General features: G+C 40.2%; 1 protein-coding gene across 3 annotated transcripts in view; it reads left to right on the top strand.

Annotated features, from left to right (window-relative positions):
- Positions 1 to 21549, top strand: part of LOC105470375 (queuine tRNA-ribosyltransferase accessory subunit 2) — a 32545-nt gene that overhangs the window by 228 nt on the left and 10768 nt on the right. The window contains exons 2-6 of one of the 3 annotated variants that reach the window (XM_011722279.2): positions 8518 to 8738; positions 9511 to 9566; positions 11313 to 11389; positions 14262 to 14474; positions 21007 to 21206. In XM_011722279.2, the coding sequence (XP_011720581.1) occupies positions 8539 to 8738; positions 9511 to 9566; positions 11313 to 11389; positions 14262 to 14474; positions 21007 to 21206 (746 nt within the window). In that variant the 5' untranslated portion in view covers positions 8518 to 8538. Of the gene's footprint in view, positions 1 to 8517; positions 8739 to 9510; positions 9567 to 11307; positions 11390 to 12096; positions 12244 to 14261; positions 14475 to 21006; positions 21207 to 21549 lie in introns of those variants that run through there. The other 2 variants (XM_024789287.2, XM_071092401.1) reach the window with 2 other exon arrangements.

Genomic DNA, 21549 nt, shown 5'->3' with positions numbered 1-21549 from the left:
TGCAGTAACAGTGATAGTACTCCCGCGATGTCTCCTCTCCTTCCCTTTTCAGGGTCTCCTGGTAGATCTTGGCTTCTGTAAATTCAGATTCTCATAAATCGTGTAAGCCTCGCCGAGACCTCTGAGATAAAAGGGCCTCTTTTTCGATTAGCCTCTGCTCAAGGGTAGAGTTCTCAGTTGGAATTTTTTATTCCGAACTGCCCATGGGAGAGTGAGACCATCTTCAATCTCTGAGCTAGGTGCCTAGGGAGGTCTCGGGCCATGGAGATGGCCCATGGAGCAAAGATAAATCCTGACTTATTGGCTGAGCCGAGGGGTTTCCAGAGACAGCCCATTTGGGGTGATAAATGGGCTTATAAAGCAGAGTAAAGATTAGAACAGGAGTTTTGGATTCAGCTACTCTGTGGCTATGTGACCTTAGGCAACTCCTGTTTTCTCATGCAAAATGCGGACGATAATACCTGAATCACTGGAGTGTTGGAATGATTAAAAATAAATGTATGTAAAGCATTCTGCCCGGAAATGTAAACTAAAGTTGACTTGAAATTGGTGAGAATGAGGTTGGGGAAGCTCTGTCCTCGGACTGTTGCAGCGATCCTAGGACCAGCTCTGTAACTGGTCTATCTGAAAGGCGGTTGAATAAATTGTGTTCATACAAACTATGCAGTATCACGAAGTAGTTTTTTTCAAAAGGGTAAGTTAGCTTTATGTTTCTTCTTCAGGAAAGACGTCTAATGTTTATTCTTGAGAGAAAAGCAAATTGCAGAGAAGTGCATATATTATAGTATGTTTCCATTTTTGTAAAAGCAAACCCTGACCAAAACACTCCCTTCCATATGCAAGTATGTTTAAATGTTTGAGAATGGAGAAAGATTGCAGAGACTGGGAGGATGGATTAGAGGCGGGAGGGAGAAAGGGAAAAGAACAAGAACACTATAGCAAAATGGTAACTGATTATAATGTGCTTGTTGACCAGATGGAACTTCTCATAAGCTCCCAGCCTATTAGAGTATAGCGTTGAAAACTAGACTTCAATAATTTAAGTCCTTGCTCTGCCACTTACCAGCTGGTGATTTTATCAGCCTCAGTTTACCATCCATAAAATGCAGATAATAATAGCATCTATATTATGCATTTGATATAAGGATTAATGGAGTGAATATATAAAGAACAGTGCTTGATACATAGTAAATACCCAATAAATGTTAATTGCTGTTATTATGTCTTTCTATATGTGAAATTAACTTTTATTGTGATTACTGACATTTGGAATTCTACCATCTTATTTTGTGTTTTCTATTTCTTTTTTTGGTCTCTTTTCTTTTCTTGCCTTTTATTAGATTAATCCATTTTTCTTTATTTTCCCACTTCCCTTTCCAGTGAGTTTGGAAATTATGCATTCTGTCATTAATTGTTTAACAGTTACTTCTGAATTTTTAACACACATACTCAACAAAGTTTAATGTCATCATTATCTCTTTCCCCCAACAAATGGTGTAAGGATTTCGGAACGCCTTGGAAAAGTCTTCAGTTACTGTTTTCTGGAATTGTAGCATTCTTCATTTCTTTCTTTCTTTTTTTTTTTTTTTTTTTGAGACGGAGTCTTGCTTTGTTACCCAGGCTGGAGTGCAGTGGCATGTTCTTGGCTCACTGCAACCTCTGCCTAATGGGTTCAAGTGATTCTCCTGTCTCAGCCTCCGGAGTAGCTGGGATTACAGGCGTGTGCTGCCACACCTGGCAGATTTTTGTGTTTTTAGTAGAGACAGTGTTTCACCACGTTGGCCAGGCTAGTCTCGAACTCCTGACCTCAGGTGATCAGCCAGCTTCGGACTCCCAGAGTGCTGGGATTACAGGCGTGAGCCACTGTGCCCGACCAGCGTTCTTCATTTCTCTGTCGTTTCTGAGTCAGCTCAATGCACCACATTGTTTAAAAGTCCTTCAGACATTTTTCTATGCATATACTATCATTATAGAAAGTGTACATGTGTGGGGGAGAAGGGTAAGAGATGCAGACGTGTACTTATATATACAGCTTTCCTCTCACCTTTTGCCTTAGGAAATTTTGGACATTTCCATGACAGTATGTAGAGAATCCAGCTAGGAAACATTTAAAAATCCCTTCTCTCCTGATAAATGAAGAGTGGAGGTGGTGGGTCGCACTGGAAGTGTTAGGACAGGTATAGTGTTGCCAGAAGTGCAGGGAATCTTCGTTAGTCCTTGTAAAGATAGAGATCCACTGACAGCCTGTCATTTGTATTTACACTCTTAATGTTTTTCCTTAAGACTTTCCCCAGGAATGCCATCTGTGACACCAGAAGTATTAGAACAGACTCACAATGAGGGGAAAGGGAAAGGGATCATGGTAAAGGCAAATAAAAACGAGTTAATGTTTTGGAGACTGTTGATCTGTTTCTTGAACTTTCCTTGGGAAAAAGGAAATAATCACTCTCAAAGCATGTTTTTAAAAATATGTATATGAATATGTGTATGTGTGTATACTATTTTATTACTTCATAGTAACAATTTATTGTATTTGGCCTCTAGAAAAGAAGTGCAATTATAAAAAACATTTACCATAATCTGAACAGTGAATGAAGAAAGGAAGACTTGGTTCTTCCAGCTCTGGACAAAATTCCATTTTTTTTAAATATTGATTTCCAGTTGAAGTATAGTATGTTATCTGATGTTTTCCTCAGATTTTAAAATACTTGCATTCATCCCCACAAAACAGAATCACTGACAATGGCAGTTTATTCTAATACTTTTTCTTTTTTTTTTTTTTTTTTTTTTTTTTTTTTTTTTTTTTTTGAGACGGAGTCTCGCTCTGTCGCCCAGGCTGGAGTGCGGTGGCCAGATCTCAGCTCACTGCAAGCTCCGCCTCCTGGGTTCGCGCCATTCTCCTGCCTCAGCCTCCCGAGTAGCTGGGACCACAGGCGCCGCCACCTCGCCCAGCTAATTTTTTGTGTTTTTAGTAGAGACGGGGTTTCGCCGTGTTAGCCAGGATGGTCTCGATCTCCTGACCTTGTGATCCACCCGTCTCGGCCTCCCAAAGTGCTGGGATTACAGGCTTGAAGCCCCTAACAACAGAAGTGAGTATGTAGCACCAAAATCTTTCACTGTAGAGAAAGCGAAGTGGGTATTTCTCTCCAGCTGGCTGAGTGGGTTCAGTATTCTAAGCTGAGGATTTTGAATTTCATCTTTAAAGTTATGAGAATTAAATTTGGGATTAAAGCATTATATCACAGGAGAGCCCATCTCCTGCCTCTAAGAACATGGTGGCCAATGTCCTTTAGAGTTGCAAAGGATCTCAAATTACAGACTTTCAGTTAAGAATGAAGAAAGTTGTTTCTTCAGCTGAGGAAAGAGTGGGAAGGGGAGATGAGAAAGAAGAGAGAAGATGCCTTCAGGACTGAGTGGATGATTAATCACACTTGAGACTCATTTGTTAAAAGATGGGAACTTCTAGAATATGTTCATTCTTTCCTCACACAAGGATGAAACAAAGAAGTCTTTGAGAGAAAGGTAAGGCTTGGAAGCCAGTGGTCTGGGCTTCCAGGTCTGGCCGCCTCTATACTCTTAGAGAATCCTTGTGTCCAACCTTGGAGAATCTGAGATTGGTTGTTTGGTAATCTTCCTTTATCTGTGGGGAGTATGTTCCAAGACCCCTTGTGGATGCTGGAAACTGCAAATGGTTCCAAACTCCAGATAGATAGATAGATAGATAGATAGATAGATAGATAGATAGATAGATACATACATACATACATACATACATACATACATACATAGATCCAAACCCTAGATAGATGATTGATTGATTGATTGATAGATAGATAGATAGATAGATAGATAGACAGACAGACAGATACATCCAAACCCTAGATAGATAGACAGACAGACAATAGACAGACGGTATGATGTTTCCTATCTATACATACCTATAATAAAGCTTAATTTATTAATTAGGCACAGTAGTAGATCTTAGTCACCTCAGCAAACCATCTATTTTCTTTTCCTAGTTGGAGAACTTTAACCTTTTCTCATAAGGGATCACTTTATGGTTTGCCTTTGGCATATCCGTGTTGCCAGCATCACAACTCTTGTGCTGTGGGGCCAGTCGTAAGTAAAATAAGGGCAACTTGAACTTAAGCACTGCAATACAGTGACAGTTGATCTGATCAATGAGACAGCTCCTAAGTAACTAAGGGGCGAGGAGCGTCTACAGTATGTAGATGCTGGGCAAAGGGTTGATTTATGTCCTGGGTGGAACAGAGCAAAATGGTGAGAGATTTCATTATGCTACTCAGAATGGCATGCAATTTCAAACTTATGGTTTTTTCTGGAATTTTCCGTTTAATATGTTTGGTCCTCGGATGTCCATGGATAACTGAAACTGGAAAGCAGAACTGTGAATGGGGGTACTGTATTAAGAGAACCAGTGGGTTTCCTTTTAGTTGCCTTTATGTATATAAGTGTACCTTCTTCTTCCCATTCTGAGTCTATGCTTGCATGGCATATTTGGCTTCATGTGTTGCGTTCTCTAGGGCAGGCATGCGCTGACTGGTCCACTTTACTTTTTTCGATTCTCAGAGTAAATAATTGTGCATACTGATTTTAGTGTTTAGTCTCTGAGGTTGATAGGTTTGAGCCTGACCCTGAGTGATGGCTCTGTGCTGGATATATAGAAAAGATGAGGCTGAGCTTACCAGGCAGAAGCCTAAATCCCTGACTAGTGGCCAGCCAGCCCACCAAGCAGTACAAGACTGTAAGGCACTGGAGGGAGCAGCAGCAGGTGGCTGATCTTTAAACCCCTGTGTAATTCTGTTGGCACAGGTTAAAGAACTTGACAGCTGCTTTCTTTTATCTCTTTTCTTTTCTCTTTCCCTTTCTTTTTCTTTCTCTTTCTTTTCTTCTTTTTTGTTTTTGAGACAGGCTGGAGTGCCAGTGGCGTGATCATGGCTTACTGCAATCTCTGGCTCCCTGGCTCAAGGGATCCTCCTACCTCAGATTCCCAAGTAGCTAAGACTACAGGTGCATGCCACCATTCCTGGCTAGTTTTTGTATTTTTTGTAGAGACAGGTTTTCATTGTGTTGCCCAGGCTGCTCTTGAACTCCTGAGCTCAAGCGATCTGCCCACCTCAGCCTCCCAAACTGCTGGGATTACAGGCATGAGCCAACGTGCCCAACCAAAAGCCGCTTTCTTTTTATGACTTTCCACAGTGTGTTCTATGGGAAAAAAACAAAAAGATGTTTCATAGATTTCACATACACTTTTGAAAAATCTTGTTCTTTTGAGTGGCCATGGTATGCTACAGGATATTCTAAAAAAAAAGAATACATCTCCTAGCACGTTAAATTTACTCTCACTTAAAAGCCATAATTGGCTGGGTGCAGTGGCTCACGCCTGTAATCTCAACACTTTGGGAGGTCAAAGCAGGAGGATCACTTGAGCCCAGGAGTTTGAGACCAGCCTGGGCAACGTAGTGAGACTCCGTGTCTACAAAAAAAAATTTTTTTAATTATTTAGGTGCGGTGGTTGGGCACCTGTAGTCTCAGCTACTTAGGAGGCTGAGGTGGGAGGGTTACTTGAGCCTGGAATGTCATGATTGCACCACTGGACTTCAGCCTGGGCAATAGAGTGAGACCTTATCTCAAAAAAAAAAAAAAAAAAAAAGTAATAAAAAGAGTACAGGCCTTTTTGCAGGAGGCCCAGGTTCTAGATAAGCCTATGACTAAGCAGGCCTAGTCTCATTACGATAAAATAGCAGAAGGGGTGATGGTGGTGAGGTGATGATAAGGAATTCCCAGGTAGGGGTCTCTGGTAGTACTGGAACTCTATAAATGATTTTCTGAAGTCTAAGAGCAATTATACAATACTGGGATATTAAGCACAGTTTTACTAAAACAATGGGGTTTGTTGTTTTTACCTGGAATTGAGTTAACACAGCATGGAAAAGCAGATTATCTCATGCTTATCAGAAGCTTTGATTGTCAGTTGTTCGTGTCATTTATTAATAAACTGGAGAAACTTAGAGCATAGGTTTGATGGGGAGAGAGAATAAAAGTTAGTAACATTCTAGATTCCTATACTTCATTTTTCAAATGTATTAGTTTTACCCAATGAAGGTTCTTTGTGCCTTTATGTGAATTTAATTTAAAAAACACTCTTCATGTGTATACATTTAAACTCTTTACATGCTTTACACAGCTCAGAAGAGAGAGTATTTTTGGAGTAAGACAGAATTTTTGGAGGAGCCAGCAAGTTCCTGCCTCTAGCCCTTTTCTGAAATAGCTCCAGGCAACACAGTTTCTTCCGTCAGACGTATGTGAGAGTAGGAAATGCTTAAGTTACTGCAGCATTTAAAAATTCTGGTCCATTAAATTTTCATTAGTTCTTATTTATGTTTCAACAAATCTAGTGTTCCATATTGGTTGATTTCAGTATTCAGTCAGAACAACGGGTGTTGATTCATGAAGCTTCGAAGTACATTTCTCATCTTTGTGCTTCCCCCTGCTTCAGTTCTCCAGAGCTACTTAGATTACAAAATGCTGTCTTAAATTTCACATTAGAGCTCTTTTGGTTTAAAATATAAAATACATTTTTATCACTTGAAATCAGTATTATCTAATAAATAAGGATTATGATTCTCATATTTTCTAGAGTATGCTTTTATTAGCTTATAGTTTTACAGTTTTTTGAAATGAACCTTCTTGTTTTAGCAGTTTTAATGTGTAACAACAGGGTATGTAAAAAAATAGCTTTTATACTATTTATTAAAATATAACCTTTTTTCCTTACCAGTGTCCATTTCTGTGTGTTCTAATGACACTTATTTTTATGTTTCTATCTTTATGATAACTTGAAATAATGGTATTATAGTTACAGAAAATTGACCAGGGTTTCGTCAAACACTTATATTAGTTTTTATAATTTGTGTTTAGCATGAAATATCTTCGTAGACTGTACAGAAAGTAGTTGTTCTTTTTTTTTTTTCCAGAAAGTAGTTATTCTAATGGCTAAGATTCTAATGATAGAGATGGCTATTTTAAATTTAAGAATTTATGTCTCCTAAAAAAAAGTAATGTTTTCATTCTTGAATATATTTAACTAATTATGTCTTATTTATTTGGTGACATTTTAACAATGGTTGACTTTCAGAGTGTGGTATGGTATAATGCTTAGAAAATGGGATCTGGCCAGGCACAGTGGCTCATGCCTGTTATCCCAGCACTTTGGGAGGCTAAGGTGGGCGGATCACCTGAGGTCAGGAGTTCGAGACCAGCCTGGCCAACGTGATGAAACCCCATCTCTACTACAAATACAAAAATTAGCTGGGCATGGCAGCACATGCCTGTAGTACCAACTCCTTGGGAGGCTGAGGCAGGAGAATCTCTTGAACCCAGGAAGCAGAGGTTGCAGTGAGCTGAGATCGTGCCACTGCACTCCAGCCTGGGTGACAGAGAGAGAGAGACTCCGTGCCCACAAAAAAAGAAAGAAAAGAAAAGAAAGTGGGATCTAAGGTTGGAACCTCTCTGATAGCTCATTTATCAACTAATAAAACTGGGCCTGGCCCAGTTTTTGAGAATTCCCGAAGATTTGGTACTTGCTGTAAAGATGTAACGAAGTATTTATAAAATGTTGGTGTATTTGGTAACATTTAGCAGGTGATGTGTGTTCTTATCAAGTTCTGTAGTGCATTTTAAAAGTGGAGCTCAGTATTTTGCTTAACTGAATACAAAATCATTTAGGAGCACCCAACTAATAATTAATAATGTTTTCTGATTTTTTTCCCTGTATATCTATAAAAGTTAGAAAGTATATCTTTATTTTTTTCTTTAAACACGTTAATCTTTCCCAGTTATAAAAGTAATGACACATTGCTTATGAATCGCGTGTATGCTCCACATAGTTTCTCACTTCTGTTTGGATACCATATAAGAACAAATTGGGAAATAATCCCACCTTGGAGATAATCTGTTTATCTTTTGACATTTATTTTTCCATATATTTTCATAAACACCAGGATGCTGTTTTCTTCACTTAACAGCATTATTAGGAAAACATTATTGCTATATTGCTTAGCATTCCCTCAGATTGGAGAAAGAAAAAAAATGGATTATATCAGTAATCGGTATGGCCTAAGCAGTGTTACTGTTCTCTGTATACATTTTCAAGGCTGAGAGAGCCTTGGCTTCATGGCATTCTTTCCATGATTAGTCTTTCTAATTCTGTTCTTTCATTTGTTCGGTTTTCATCAGCTCAGACAAAAATTCCATGACTAAATTTAAAATTAGTTGATGCCAATATATTGTTCTGGCACCTTGGAGAAGGTATCTTATTCTCTTTATGTCTTTTCCTATTCACCCATTCCTGATATCTATGAAAATGTTTAGACTGGAAGCAGTAATAAGCATGCTGTCATTCATTTTTCTGAAGATTTTTTTTTTTTTTTGCAAAATGCTTGGCCTTTAGATGTTGTGAAGCTCCTTCTATACTTAATGCTCTTTTCTTGACAGGACCTAGAAGAATCCCTTAGGATGAAGCTGAGTCTTACCAAGGTAGTTAATGGCTGTCGCCTAGGAAAAATAAAAAACCTGGGCAAAACAAGGGACCACACCATGGATATTCCAGGCTGCCTTCTGTACACCAAGACTGGCTCCGCCCCACACCTCACCCATCACACGCTGCGTAATATCCACGGGGTTCCTGCCATGGCTCAGCTTACGCTGTCATCCCTGTAAGTGTTAGAACCGATGATTCAAGTATCAACTCTGGCAGCAGCTTAGTTACCTTAGGTGCAAAAAAGAGAAAGTTTTTTTTGTTGTTGTTCATATATATGATTTGTTGATTTTCATAATGAAATCAGAGAGAGGTTTCAAATACTATACATTTTCTGGCCCTAATGTGGTAGCCTCAGGCCAGACCTGTATGTTAGATCTGCTTCACCTTTCCTCCAAACCTACAGTCCCATCCTGCCCTATTGCCACTGCTCCCAGGGGTGACAGGTCAGGGGATGCTCTGTGAGAGCTACACCTGGAGTTCAGGAACTGTTATCATTCACCAGCCTCAAAGCGTTTTCTGCTTTTGCACATATACTTGCTAATACTACTTTATGGAAGCAGAACTAACGAAGTTAGATCATTTTGTGTAATGTATATACTGACTTTCTACTTAATCGAAAAGCCTACTATATGAGCAATTAACATAATACTCTGCAGTGTTGTGTTAACAACAGAGATTTTAAAGGGGCAAGAGGAGGAAGAAAATTCAAGTATTCTGAAGGAATTGATCTTTGCCAGTTTCACGTCTCATTGAACCACTAGCAAATTGAAGGCTTCATTCTGGCTAATGAACCTAACCTAGTTAGTTAGAACTCTTGAATAATGATGTAATTCAAGACAGCATTTACTATGATGTAACTTATTTGGGTGAGAAGAAGAGGGCTCCAGTTGCACAGAGTATTTACAGAATGATGCATTATTATGTTATGTATTCTGTTTTGCTTACAGAGCAGAACAACATGAAGTCTTGACAGAATATAAAGAAGGAGTTGGAAAGTTTATAGGTAAAAATTAATGAAGTTATTTGTATGTGCCTTGTGATGTGTTAATTTGGAGTTTGGAAGTGCTGTTGCCTCTTTGATCTTTCATTCATATATTTATTTATTCATAATTTTAGTAAGTATTTTTTGAACATCTAAGAGCCAGGCATTGGCAAGTCAAGACTGAATAGGAAACAGTTGCTGCTCTCATGGAATTTGGAGCCTAGCTGGGATAAAGATAGAGAATTCTATCTTTAAAATATAAATTTTACTTTGATGTAAAAATTGTGGTGACTGCTTTACAGGATTAGGGATATATATGGATATCATGACAGGCCAGAGGGTGGAGCAGATAACCTGCTCTGGGGTATATGTGCAAGGTGGTGAGAATAAAGAAAGGATTCTTTTTTTTCTTTAAGCCTCCATAGAAACCCAGAGAAAGGATTCTTGAGAGAGAAGATGAGGGGCATTTTAGCTGGGTCAAGGAAGAGTAAAAGTTACCCAGGTTAGGGGTGGGAACCCAGACAGGTGTGGGGCAGACGCTCCAGGCACTGATTATCTGACTCAGCAGTGAGAACTTGCATGGGGCATGCGTGAGCTCTAAAGTAGTCTCATCATGCTTGAATCTCAGACACGCAGGGGAGGATGAAGCGTTTATATACGGCTGTATTCTGATATATTAATAATATCCTCTATTCCAGAAATAGGATTTTATATGCAGATGTATGCATCTATTTATTAATAGGAAAAGCTTAACAGTGACAGCTAGAACACCAGTTCTTCTGTACACCACTTTCTCCTAAAGCTTTTTCCGATATCTAGGACTCACTTGAATGAAAGTCCTGCTTCCATTGGTTATTCAGTCCTCTGCTTCTGAGGGCAACTGCATCATGTCCTGTTGGTTATCACAAAGCCCTGTATTTTAGGGGAGGAATTTATGGAATATCATTCTCCTTGACCTGAACCCAATTTTAATAACCAGCTTTAAAGTATACAAGCATATAATTAAGTGAAAATAGCTAATGTAAGCTTTCTAGAGATAATTGTAATAATTGAAATTATGGAAAATAAAGTGAAAAGACTACAGAGGTTTTAAACTTGCTTTAATTGTTTTTGTCTTTTTTCAGTGGAATCCTGTTTTATTTTCCATAATGAAAATGTAGGCTAGCATATGATATTTAAGCACATGGTTTACTAAACATTTTTTTGCATTTTTAAAAAAAAGATTGTCTTTTTGACTGAAGAACCTAAGAAACTGTCATCGTGAATCAATGAAACTTACTAAGAATGAGATCCATTTGCAGCATCCTATAACTTCTCTAAACTTCTGCCCCTAGGGACCCATAATATTATTGAGATTTATTATTAGCGAGATCACTTTATGGCCATATCATTTTATCTTTCCAGTAGCTAGTTCCCCTTGGATGGTACCTGGAATAAACATATTTGATAGTAAATTCTTTTGAGTAAAATCAAATGAGATCAACGTGTCACTAAATACTTTCCTTGTATATTGTGCTTTAAGATATATCTTTCCTTTGTAGCAGCTCAGTACCTATTATACATGAACCTTTATATTTCTTTCTTTAGATTAGTAATGTTTTTATGCATATTGATAGGCCTCCTATAATTCCAAGTTCAGATACCACCTACTGACAGTGTTCAGAGTTGCTTTATTCAGCAGTGTACATTGTGAAGCTGTTACCTGCTATAATACAGTGTCATTGTTGATGTAAGCACTTTCAAGTGTTCTTTTTTGTGTTTATACAGGCATGCCAGAATCACTTTTGTACTGCTCCCTGCACGATCCAGTCAGCCCCTGCCCAGCTGGTTATGTAACAAACAAGGTGTGTTTTCAGAAGGGCATCCAAGGCTGCAGCTTTGTCCCAGGAAGTCAGCCTACTGTGTATCCCTCAGATGTTCAGATCCGACTGTCTGGGATGATCCCTTATACCTTTTTCTTATTTCAATAATTATAGTGGCATGGGATGGGATGGTTTATAAAAGTTAGAGGCTGGACACGGTGGCTCACGCCTATAATCCTAGCACTTTGAGAGGCCAAGGCAGGCGGATCACAAGGTCAGGAGATCGAGACCATCCTGGCTAACACGGTGAAACCGCATCTCTACTAAAAATACAAAAAATTTGCTGGGCATGGTGGCGGGTGCCTGTAGTCCCAGCTACTCAGGAGGCTGAGGCAAGAGAATGGTGTGAACCTGGGAGGTGGAGCTTGCAGTGAGCCGAGATCGCAACACTGCACTCCAGCCTGGGCAACAGAGCACAAGACTCTGTCTCAAAAAAAAAGAAAAGGAGTTACAATAGGGCTGCCTAAGGATGAGGTTAAGATGAAGAACACCATATGCTCAGCATTTTCATTGTTGCAAAAAAATTTGACGGTAGAGGAGGGTCAAATACATGCCAAAAACAGAAATTGCTATGATAGGGGAAAACAATAGTCTTTCGGCACCATGCTTTGTTGGATTTTTAACTTCAGGAAGAGTGGGGAAAAGTTGCTGATAAGTATTATTATCACATGTATAACTGTATATTGTAGAACCTCAATGTAATACTGTCTGCTGGGTCTACAGCCAGAGATTTTGTCTAGTGAAGAACAGTATCAAAAGCACCTCATTAAAAGTGTTCAGCTGAGAGGTGGCCTCGTTGGCATTATCCCTGAGGACAGCGTTCTGGCAAGGCTTTGGTGTGTACTGCTGCTTTACAAACACAAATACTTTTCCTGTACTCACTTTATTAATATCAGCAATATTTAGTAATTGTGCTCCTCAGAACACTATTTTTACTCATTCTCCTGTTTTAAGCTTCTATTTATTTTGTAATTTGAATTCTAGAGAAACTACTTTGGCTGGGTATGGTGGCTCACGCCTGTAATCCCAGCGCTTTGGTAGGCCAGGGTAGGTGCATGGCTTGAGCTCAGGAGTTCGAGACCAGCCTGTCCAACATGGCAAAACCCCATCTATACTAAAAATACAAAAATTAGCCAGGTGTGGTGGCACACGCCTGTAATCCCAGCTACTTGGGAGGCTGAGGCAAGAGAATCACTTGAACCCGGGAGGCAGATTTGGCAGTGAGCCAAAATCGCACCAGTGCACTGCATTCTAGCCTGGGTGACACAGCAAGACTGTCTCAAAAAAAAAAAAAGGAAAAGAAAATACTTTGAATTCCATTATCTACCCAAATTATAAGGGAGAGGAATCATTTAAACAGTAATTCTGATGCCTTAGTACAAAATAAAACAACTATATGTTGGCCCTCCATCTATGTCCTTGTTGATCTAAAAAGAGGGATGCTGTACAGTAACCAAGATAGAATTTTTTTTTTCCTTTTTTTTTAACTTTTATTTTTGTTTCGGGGGTACATGTAAACATTATTACATAGGTAAATTTGTGTCACGGGGTTTTGTTGTACAGATTATTTCATCACCGAGGTATTAAGCCTAGTATCCAATAGTTATCTTTTCTCCTTCTCTCCCTCCTTTCACCCTCCACATCCAAGTAGACCCCAGTGTCTCTTCCCTTCTTTGTGTTCATGTGTTCTCATCATTTAGCTCGCACTTATAAGTGAGAACATGTGGTATTTGATTTTCTGTTCCTGCATTAGTTTGCTGAGGACAGTGGCCCCTAGTTCCATCTGTGTTCCTGCAAAAGACATGACCTCATTATTTTTTATGGCTGCATGATATCCCATGGTATATATGTACTGCATTTTCTTTATCCAGTCTGTCATTGATGGACATTTAGGTTAACTGCATGTCTTTGCTATTGTGAATAGTGCTGCAGTGTACATTTGCATGCATGTGTCCTTACGGTGGAATGATTTATATTGCTCTGGGTATATGCCCAGATTACTGGGTTGAATGGTAGTTTTGCTTTTAGCTCAAAGATAGAATGTTACTAATATATGTTCTCGTGAACTAGGAGATTTAAGTCTTTAATTTTATATCTAACTCAGTCTAGTAAACACTAGATATTAAAAATGTATAGGGCCTTAGACTGTGCTTTTGGGATACAAACATGAATTGGGATACTCTAGTCAGACAAATACAGAATGGTGTAATAAGTGCTATCATTTCTATAAAGAAATAAGTACACATTGATGTAAAAGCATAGAGGAGTGAGGGATGGATTATGCCCAGGAAGTTTGGAGATTAATATGTGAACTCAGTGTTTTGATGGACACATAGTATTTTGCCAGGCAAAGAAGTAGAAGTTCCAACACCTAGAAATAATAAATACTTGAGGTGATGGATACTCAAATACTCTGACATGATTATTACACTTGCTCTATATGTAAGGTGTCTCACATGTACCCCATAAAAGTATACAAATATGTATCAATAAAAAAGCGTTCAAAAAAAAAAAAAGAAATATGGGACTGTCAGTCAAAAGGAACAGTGTCATCAAAGTCTGGTGTATTCAGGAACAGCAAGGGTTGGGTAGGGGTGGGGCAGGTAAGACAGGGGAGAACAGAAGATGGTTAGAAAAGTATAACAAATAATTCTTGGGGGCTAGCTCAAAAGTTGTCTTATATGACCATTGAAGGATTCTCTGTAAGCTATAAGATCCTATTAGCCACCATGTCTGGATATTGAATTGTCACCATCTCTGCAGTTGTAAAGAATTATTGCTTTATCATTTTAATTATTTTCTTTTTATTTGCATTTTACTCTGGCTGATTCCTCATCATTTTGCTCCATGGCAGTCTGTGTCTGTGTGGAGTGTTGCAGGACGAATGGAAATGACTGTTTCCAAGTTCATGGCAATTCAGCAGGCCCTTCAGCCAGATTGGTTCCAGTGCCTCTCCGATGGAGAAGTGTCTTGTAAGGAAGCAGCTTCCATAAAAAGGGTCAGAAAGTCTGTTGACCGATCACTTCTTTTCTTGGATAACTGTCTGCGGCTGCAGGAAGAGTCAGAGGTAATTCTGTACCACTAACTACTCCTTTCTCTTGACACTCTTGCCTCCCTTACGTTCTGTGACACCACCTTTTCTGTTCCTCCTACTACTGTGCTCCTCACTCTTTGTCTGTTTTACTCTCTATTTTTATTTGCTTTTTGAACCCCAAGTATTATTGTTCTCTAGGATTCTATCTTAGGTTTCTTTTTTCATCCTATTCTGTATGTTATTCCTGGGCAGCCTTCCCTTAGTTTTAATTGCTGAATAATTCTAAAAGTGTATAAACTATCAAGATCATTCTACTTAGCTTCAGAATTACATAATTACTGGGCTATAGGTAGGATATGTCACTAGAATATTCCTTGTACTCAGAAGTGACCGGACTCATCATCTTATCTCCACAAGTCTGTTCTTCCTTTTGCTCTTCCTCAATATTTTATCTCCATTTATGGCATCCACCAAGCTCCCCAGCCCAGAAATTTGAGCTTTTCTTTTTCTTTTTTGAGTCTCACTCTGTTGCCCAGGCTGGAGCGTAGTGGCGCGATCTCAACTCACTGCAACCTCTGCCTCCCAGGTTCAAGAGATTCTCCGGCTTCAGCCTCCTGCATAGCTGGTATTGCAGGCGTGCACCATCATACCCAGCTAATTTTTGTATTTTTAGTAGAGATGGAGTTTCACCATGTTGGCCAGGCTGGTCTCAAACTTTTGACTTCAGGTGATCCGCCCGCCTCAACCTCCCAAAGTGCTGGGATTACAGGCGTGAGCCACTATGCCTGGCCAAGAAATTTGAGCTTTTCAAGACTCCTTTTTTCACTCACATTTAATATCCAACTGTTCACTCTTCCTTGATTCCATTTGCCCAAATGTGTCTAGAATCTCCCCCTCCTTATCACCACCTTAAGCCATAAGTGCATCATCTCTTACGTTTGTAATTACCTTTGAATTCTCTCTGCCTCCATTCTCATCTTTATCCAATCCATCTTTCAGCCCTGTTATCCAAAAAATCTTTGTAAAGTACAAACATGAGCTCCTTGCCCACTTCCCTAAAAGAATTTAATGAGTCTCCACTTCAGCTCTTACATGGCATGGACTGTCTGCTGTGATGTGGCCTCTGCCTACTCCTCCAGCTCACTGTGGGCTACTTTCTCCTGTGACTTGCACTCTGGCCTTTCTGAGTTGCTTAGAATTCCTTGAGGCATTAGCTTGTTTCATTCTGTACACAGATTTCCTTCTGGACTGTTTCTGCTTTTCTTATCTCTAGCTATATTCCCTCTTTTGCTTCCACATAGGCTCGTTTCATTCCGTGTATCATTCTTTTTTTTTTTTTTTTTTTTTTTTGAGACACAGTCTCACTCTGTTGCCCAGGCTAGAGAGCAGTGGGGCAGTTTTGGCTCACTGCAACCTCCACCTCCCAGGTTCAAGCAATTCTCCTGCCTCAGCCTCCCAAGTAGCGGGGGTTACAGGAATGCACCACCATGTCTGGCTAATTTTTGTATCTTTAGCTTATTTTTAGCTGAGACGAGGTTTCACCATATTGGTCAGACTGATCTTGAACTTCTGATCTCAGGTGATCCACCCGCCTTGGCCTCCCAAAGTGCCACCTTTCATTCTATAGAACTGGTTCCTGATACTTCCAGGGAATTCAATTCATTCTTTGCTACCTCTTTAATTAGTATGTAGCTATATTTTAGCCCCAATCATATTGTATTTCAATGATTTCTTTATGTGTTTGTCTTTATTAAACTGTGGCCTCTTTAAGCTCAATTTCTGTGTGTAATTGGGTATCTTCATCATGCAGCAGAATGCCATCCCTGTCTTATTCACTGGCTCCTCTTATTCTGAATGCCCTTCAATATTGAAGCTCTCCAAGATTCGGCTTTTGGCTTTCTTTTCTTCTCCATATATTACCTGGGTTAGGGATGGCGAATGGGTTTCATCCGACACATAGTAAGCCCTCAGTAAATGTTTGCTCATGGTGAATGGTTATGATGGGGTGAGGAAGATGAAGCTGTAGTGGTAAATCAGGGATACTGACAGCAGAGTTAATTAAGTTGGAAAAGGATTCAGAGAACAGTAGAGATGAGGGAACAGAAGATAGTGATCAAAGGAATTTTAATATCTGAGATCATGTATGTGGATAATCCTGAGCGATGATCACATCCCACTATGGCAAAGCACATTGAGTTTGAAGAACATCATTGTATTGAATTTAGCAATAAAAATACAATTTAGCTAATAAAGTTAATATAAATGAAATAATTAGAGGAAACAGTTATTCTGAATAGAATTCACAGTATATGTAACAGGAGTTTGGTGTGGGGACATTGCTGTGGGTCTGGGCAGTTAGTGTTGGTGGCTTGCTAGTAATTGTTTTGAGCCAGTCATTATCTTTGTAGGACTAGTGATGTTTGGGTAAGTAGAAAGCAGGACAGGGAGTGTGACAAAGATGATTATTAGAAAGGTCAGATGAGCCTCAAGTCCCTCATCTATGTTGTTGCAATCAGCCTCATCATTTCATATTACTTCTGCATATTTGTGGGGTTTTTTTTTTGTTTTGTTTGTTTTTTTGAGATGGAGTTTTGTTCTTGTCGTCCAGGCTGGAGTGCAGTGGTGCAATCTTGGCTCACTGCAACTTCTGTCTCCCAGGTTCAAGCGATTCCTCCTGCCTCAACTTCCTCAGTAGCTAAGACTACAGGTGCACGCCACCACACCTGGCTAATTTTTGTATTTTTAGTAGAGATGGGGTTTCACTATGTTGGCCAGGCTGGTCTCGAACCCCTGACTTTGTGATTTGCCTCCCAAAGTGCTGGGATTATAGACGTGAGTCACCGCGCCCGGCCTTACTTCTGCATATTTATTGGTCAAATGTGTAGTCCCTTTCCATATCCTTTATTGTTGTCTTGACATGATTATTAAATAATGCCCCCCGCATTCTTAAGTGTTCCATTTTAGATAATAAATTATATGATCGTGCTTCTTACACCCAGGAAAGGGAGTTTCCCAAATAGTCATGCTAGTCATGTAAGCAGGCAGGCCTGTGTAACTCTCTGCTTTGTGTATCTGCATACATCTTTTCCCATGATTCCCTCCCTGTCTTATTCACTGGCTCCTCTTATTCTGAATGCCCTTCAATATTGAAGCTCTCCAAGATTCAATTTTTGGCTTTCTTTTCTTTTCCATATATTACCTGGGTTAGGGATGGCGAATGGGTTTCATCCGAGGTGGTCGGGTGCAGCAAGAAGACAGTCATCTGTTAGTCACATCTGCTGTCAAATCAGGAGTGGAGAGTTGTAGTATCATGGCAGGTGTCTGCCATTCTAGCCTGGGCAATCATGTTTGTATCACTCATGTTTGTATCACCCATACCTTTAGGTTCATTTAGGTTCAGTGGCTGAATTAAGATTGCCATTTGGACATCCTGCTGATTCCTCAAACTCAGAACACGCAGAACGGAGTAATCATCTTGCCTCATCCATTATTTTTCTAGGAGTCCCTGCCTTTTGCTCTTATCACCATCTCCCTGGACTTGCAAAACAGGAGCCGGGAGTCATTTGAGACTTTGTCTTTATCCTCTCCTTGGATGACTAATCAGTCAAGTTATGTTGATCCTACTTCCTGATGAGGTTTCAAGTTTTATCTTTCCTCTTCATCCACACGGCCACTGCCTTAGTCCAGGTCATCTCATCTTTCACCTGGATCATTAAAGTTGTCTGCTATTCCATTCTTCAATCATACTCACCCTTAATTTATTCTTCACACGGCAGCCAAAGTGTTCTTTCTAGAGGAATAGTCTGATTATGTCCCTCCTGCTTAAACTAAGGAGTGAAATTCTCTCTTCACAGTGTTCCAGGCCTCCTCTCTATCCCTTTCTTCTACTGGAGAGCCATTGTTGATTTGTATATTTTCTTGCAAAACTTATTTTTTGCAATTACATACACGTAATTAATACATAGATATACATGGCTGTATTACATGAGTATGATCATATATTCAGCAATTTGCTTGTTTTTCATTTAACAATATCCTGAAACTCTTTTTCTATCGCTGCATATATTGCTATATGTACTGCATTCTTTTTAAACAGCTGCATAGGAAGCCATACTGTGTATATATTATGATTTACATAAGCCTTTCTTCTATGGATACACACGTAAGTTGTTGCCAGTTTTTCATTATTCTAAACATCTTTGTAAATACACCTTGGCACATGTGAATGAGTATAGGAGAGATTGTTAGACATGGAATTTTAGGATCCATAGATAAAAGCATCGACATTTCTATAAGTGCTGCCCACTTTCCTTCCTAAGAGGTTGAACTGATTTTTCTCTGTGTTTATCAGGGTATGTAAGTGTCATTTCCCTTACAGTTTCACTTCTACTCTGTTGTTATCTGTGTTTTAACCTTTTTGTTATTATATGGGCAAAAATGGTATCTCGTTGTTTCCGATTTTGCATTACCTTACTAACGAGGTTTAGTAGTTCTTCATATGTGTATAGGGCATTCACATTTATTTTTCTGAATTTCATATTTACATATTGTACCTAGATTTCTATGAGGTTATCATTCATTTCTTTAGAGGATTTGTTGGAGCTCATTTTATGCTGTAGATATTTAAATATTCCTCCAAAGAGTAAGAGTAAGTTCTCCTTCGCCTTTGTTGATGGTGTATTTTACTAGAGAAGTTTTACTAATTTTTTTTTTTTTTTTTTTTTTTTTTTTGAGACCCTTGCCCTGTCATCCAGGCTGGAGTGCAGTGGCCCGATCTCGGCCCAGCGCAAGCTCCTCCTCCTGGGCTCAAGCGATTCTCCCACTTCAGCCTCCCGAGTAGCTGGGACCACAGATGCATGCCACCACATCCGGCTAATTTTCGTATTTTTAGTAGAGATGGGGTTTTGCAATGTTGGCCAGGCTGGTCTTAAACTCCTGACCTCAGATGATCCACCCGCTTTGGCCTCCCAAAGTGCTGGGATTACAGATGTGAGCCGCCATGCCTGGCAAGTTTTTGTACTCAAACTTGTCAACCTTTTCCTGTAAGCTTTAGCTTGTTTAGGAAGGCCTTCCTTACCCCAAGATGGTAAAAATATTCAACATATTCTTCTAAAACTTGTGTAACTATATTTTTTATGTTTAGCTATTAGGTCCATTGAATTTGTGTTGTGAGGATGGTGTGTAGTAGTGGTCTTTATTTTGTTGGTTTGTGAGTGGATAGTCAGTTGTCTCAACAGTTTCTGAGTTCCTAAAGTTATCTCTAGCTAAGAGGCTTGGAGGTAGTCTAAAGCAGGCCTGGATAGTCATTACACAAATTAAAACTCTTCATTTGTCCTTTTCCTCTTGTCCCTGTTTAGTGTACACTTTATTTATTTATTTACTTTTTTTTACTGAAACAAGGTCACACTCTGTTACCCTGGATGGAATGCAGTGGCACAGTTTCAGCTTACTGCAACCTTCGCCTCCCGGGCTCAAGCCATCCTCTCACCTCAGCCTCCCGAATAGCTGGGACTACAGGCACAAGCCACCATGCCCAGCTAATTTTGTTTTTTTTATTTTTTGTAGAGACGAGGTCTCCCTGTGTTGCCCAGGCTGGTCTTAAAATCCTGGGCTCGGCCGGGCGCGGTGGCTCAAGCCTGTAATCCCAGCACTTTGGGAGGCCGAGACGGGTGGATCACGAGGTCAGGAGATCGAGACCATCCTGGCTAACACGGTGAAACCCCGTCTCTACTAAAAAAATACAAAAAAATTAGCCGGGCGAGGTGGCGGGCGCCTGTAGTCCCAGCTACTCGAGAGGCTGAGGCAGGAGAATGGCGTGAACCTGGGAGGCGGAGCTTGCAGTGAGCTGAGATCCAGCCACTGCACTCCAGCCTGGGCAACAGAGCGAGACTCCGTCTCAAAAAAAAAAAAAAATCCTGGGCTCAAATGATCCTCCTACTTCGGCCTCCCAAAGTGCTGGGATTACAGGCTTGAGCCAATGCACCTGATCTAATTTAATCTAAGCCAGAACAAGACTACATATGTTGAATGCATCTTTTTCCTAAGTCTTTTCTTACCTGATGGGTAAAGTATGTTTTTCAAAGTATGTTCCTCAGAGCCCTAAAGGTTCTTAGGGAGAAGGGAGCACCATGCCCCTTAATGCTTCACCTGCAGCAGCTTCACTGAGGTCTCTTCTATACATTGGACTTCCATGTAAGGTTCATTTAAACAAAGGTCTCTGATACTGAAAATGGTTAAAAACATGTCATCCGCCGGGCGCGGTGGCTCACGCCTGTAATCCCAGCACTTTGGGAGGCCGAGGCGGGTGGATCACAAGGTCAGGAGATCGAGACCACGGTGAAACCCCGTCTCTACTAAAAATACAAAAAAAATTAGCCGGGCGCGGTTGTGGGCGCCTGTAGTCCCAGCCACTCGGGAGGCTGAGGCAGGAGAATGGCGTGAACCCGGGAGGCGGAGCTTGCAGTGAGCCGAGATCGCGCCACTGCACTCCAGCCTGGGCGACAGAGCGAGACTCCGTCTCAAAAAAAAAAAAAAAAAAAAAAAATGTCATCCTTTTTTAACTCAGGTTCTTCAGAAGAGTGTGATCATTGGAGTGATTGAAGGTGGAGATGTGATGGAAGAGAGGCTGAGGTCAGCACGAGAGACAGCCAAGCGGCCCGTAGGTGGCTTCCTTCTGGATGGTTTTCAAGGAAATCCAACAACCCTGGAGACTAGACTGTGCTTACTGTCATCAGTCACTGCAGAGCTGCCGGAGGACAAACCAAGGCCAGTTCAGTTAGGACACAGGCTGGCCTCATGGGATGCAGGACAGGAGTGCTGGCTAATTGTATATTACATAGTGTCTGTGCTTGGGCATGTTTTTGATGCTTTGATTATGTCCTTTCTGGGCTGAGTCTGCTGAGGCACTGAGGCAGACTGTAAGGGGAGTTTCTGTGAAGGCTGTCCTGGCCTTGATTTCAGAGTGTAGAGTAGAGAATAACTGCCATGTGAATTATGTTATTTGATCCTCCTAAGCGAGAGCAAGTATTATAGTGTTTCCCCTCATTCTTTTGCCAATTACAAATATTGTTGTCTCTTCATTATAACATGGTATGTGGAGACCAAGTAT

This window comes from Macaca nemestrina, chromosome 2, assembly GCF_043159975.1.
Source record: "Macaca nemestrina isolate mMacNem1 chromosome 2, mMacNem.hap1, whole genome shotgun sequence".
Taxonomy (NCBI): domain Eukaryota; kingdom Metazoa; phylum Chordata; class Mammalia; order Primates; family Cercopithecidae; genus Macaca; species Macaca nemestrina.
The sequence above is the reverse complement of the archived record's forward strand: the minus strand, read 5'-3'. Positions and strand labels throughout refer to the sequence as shown.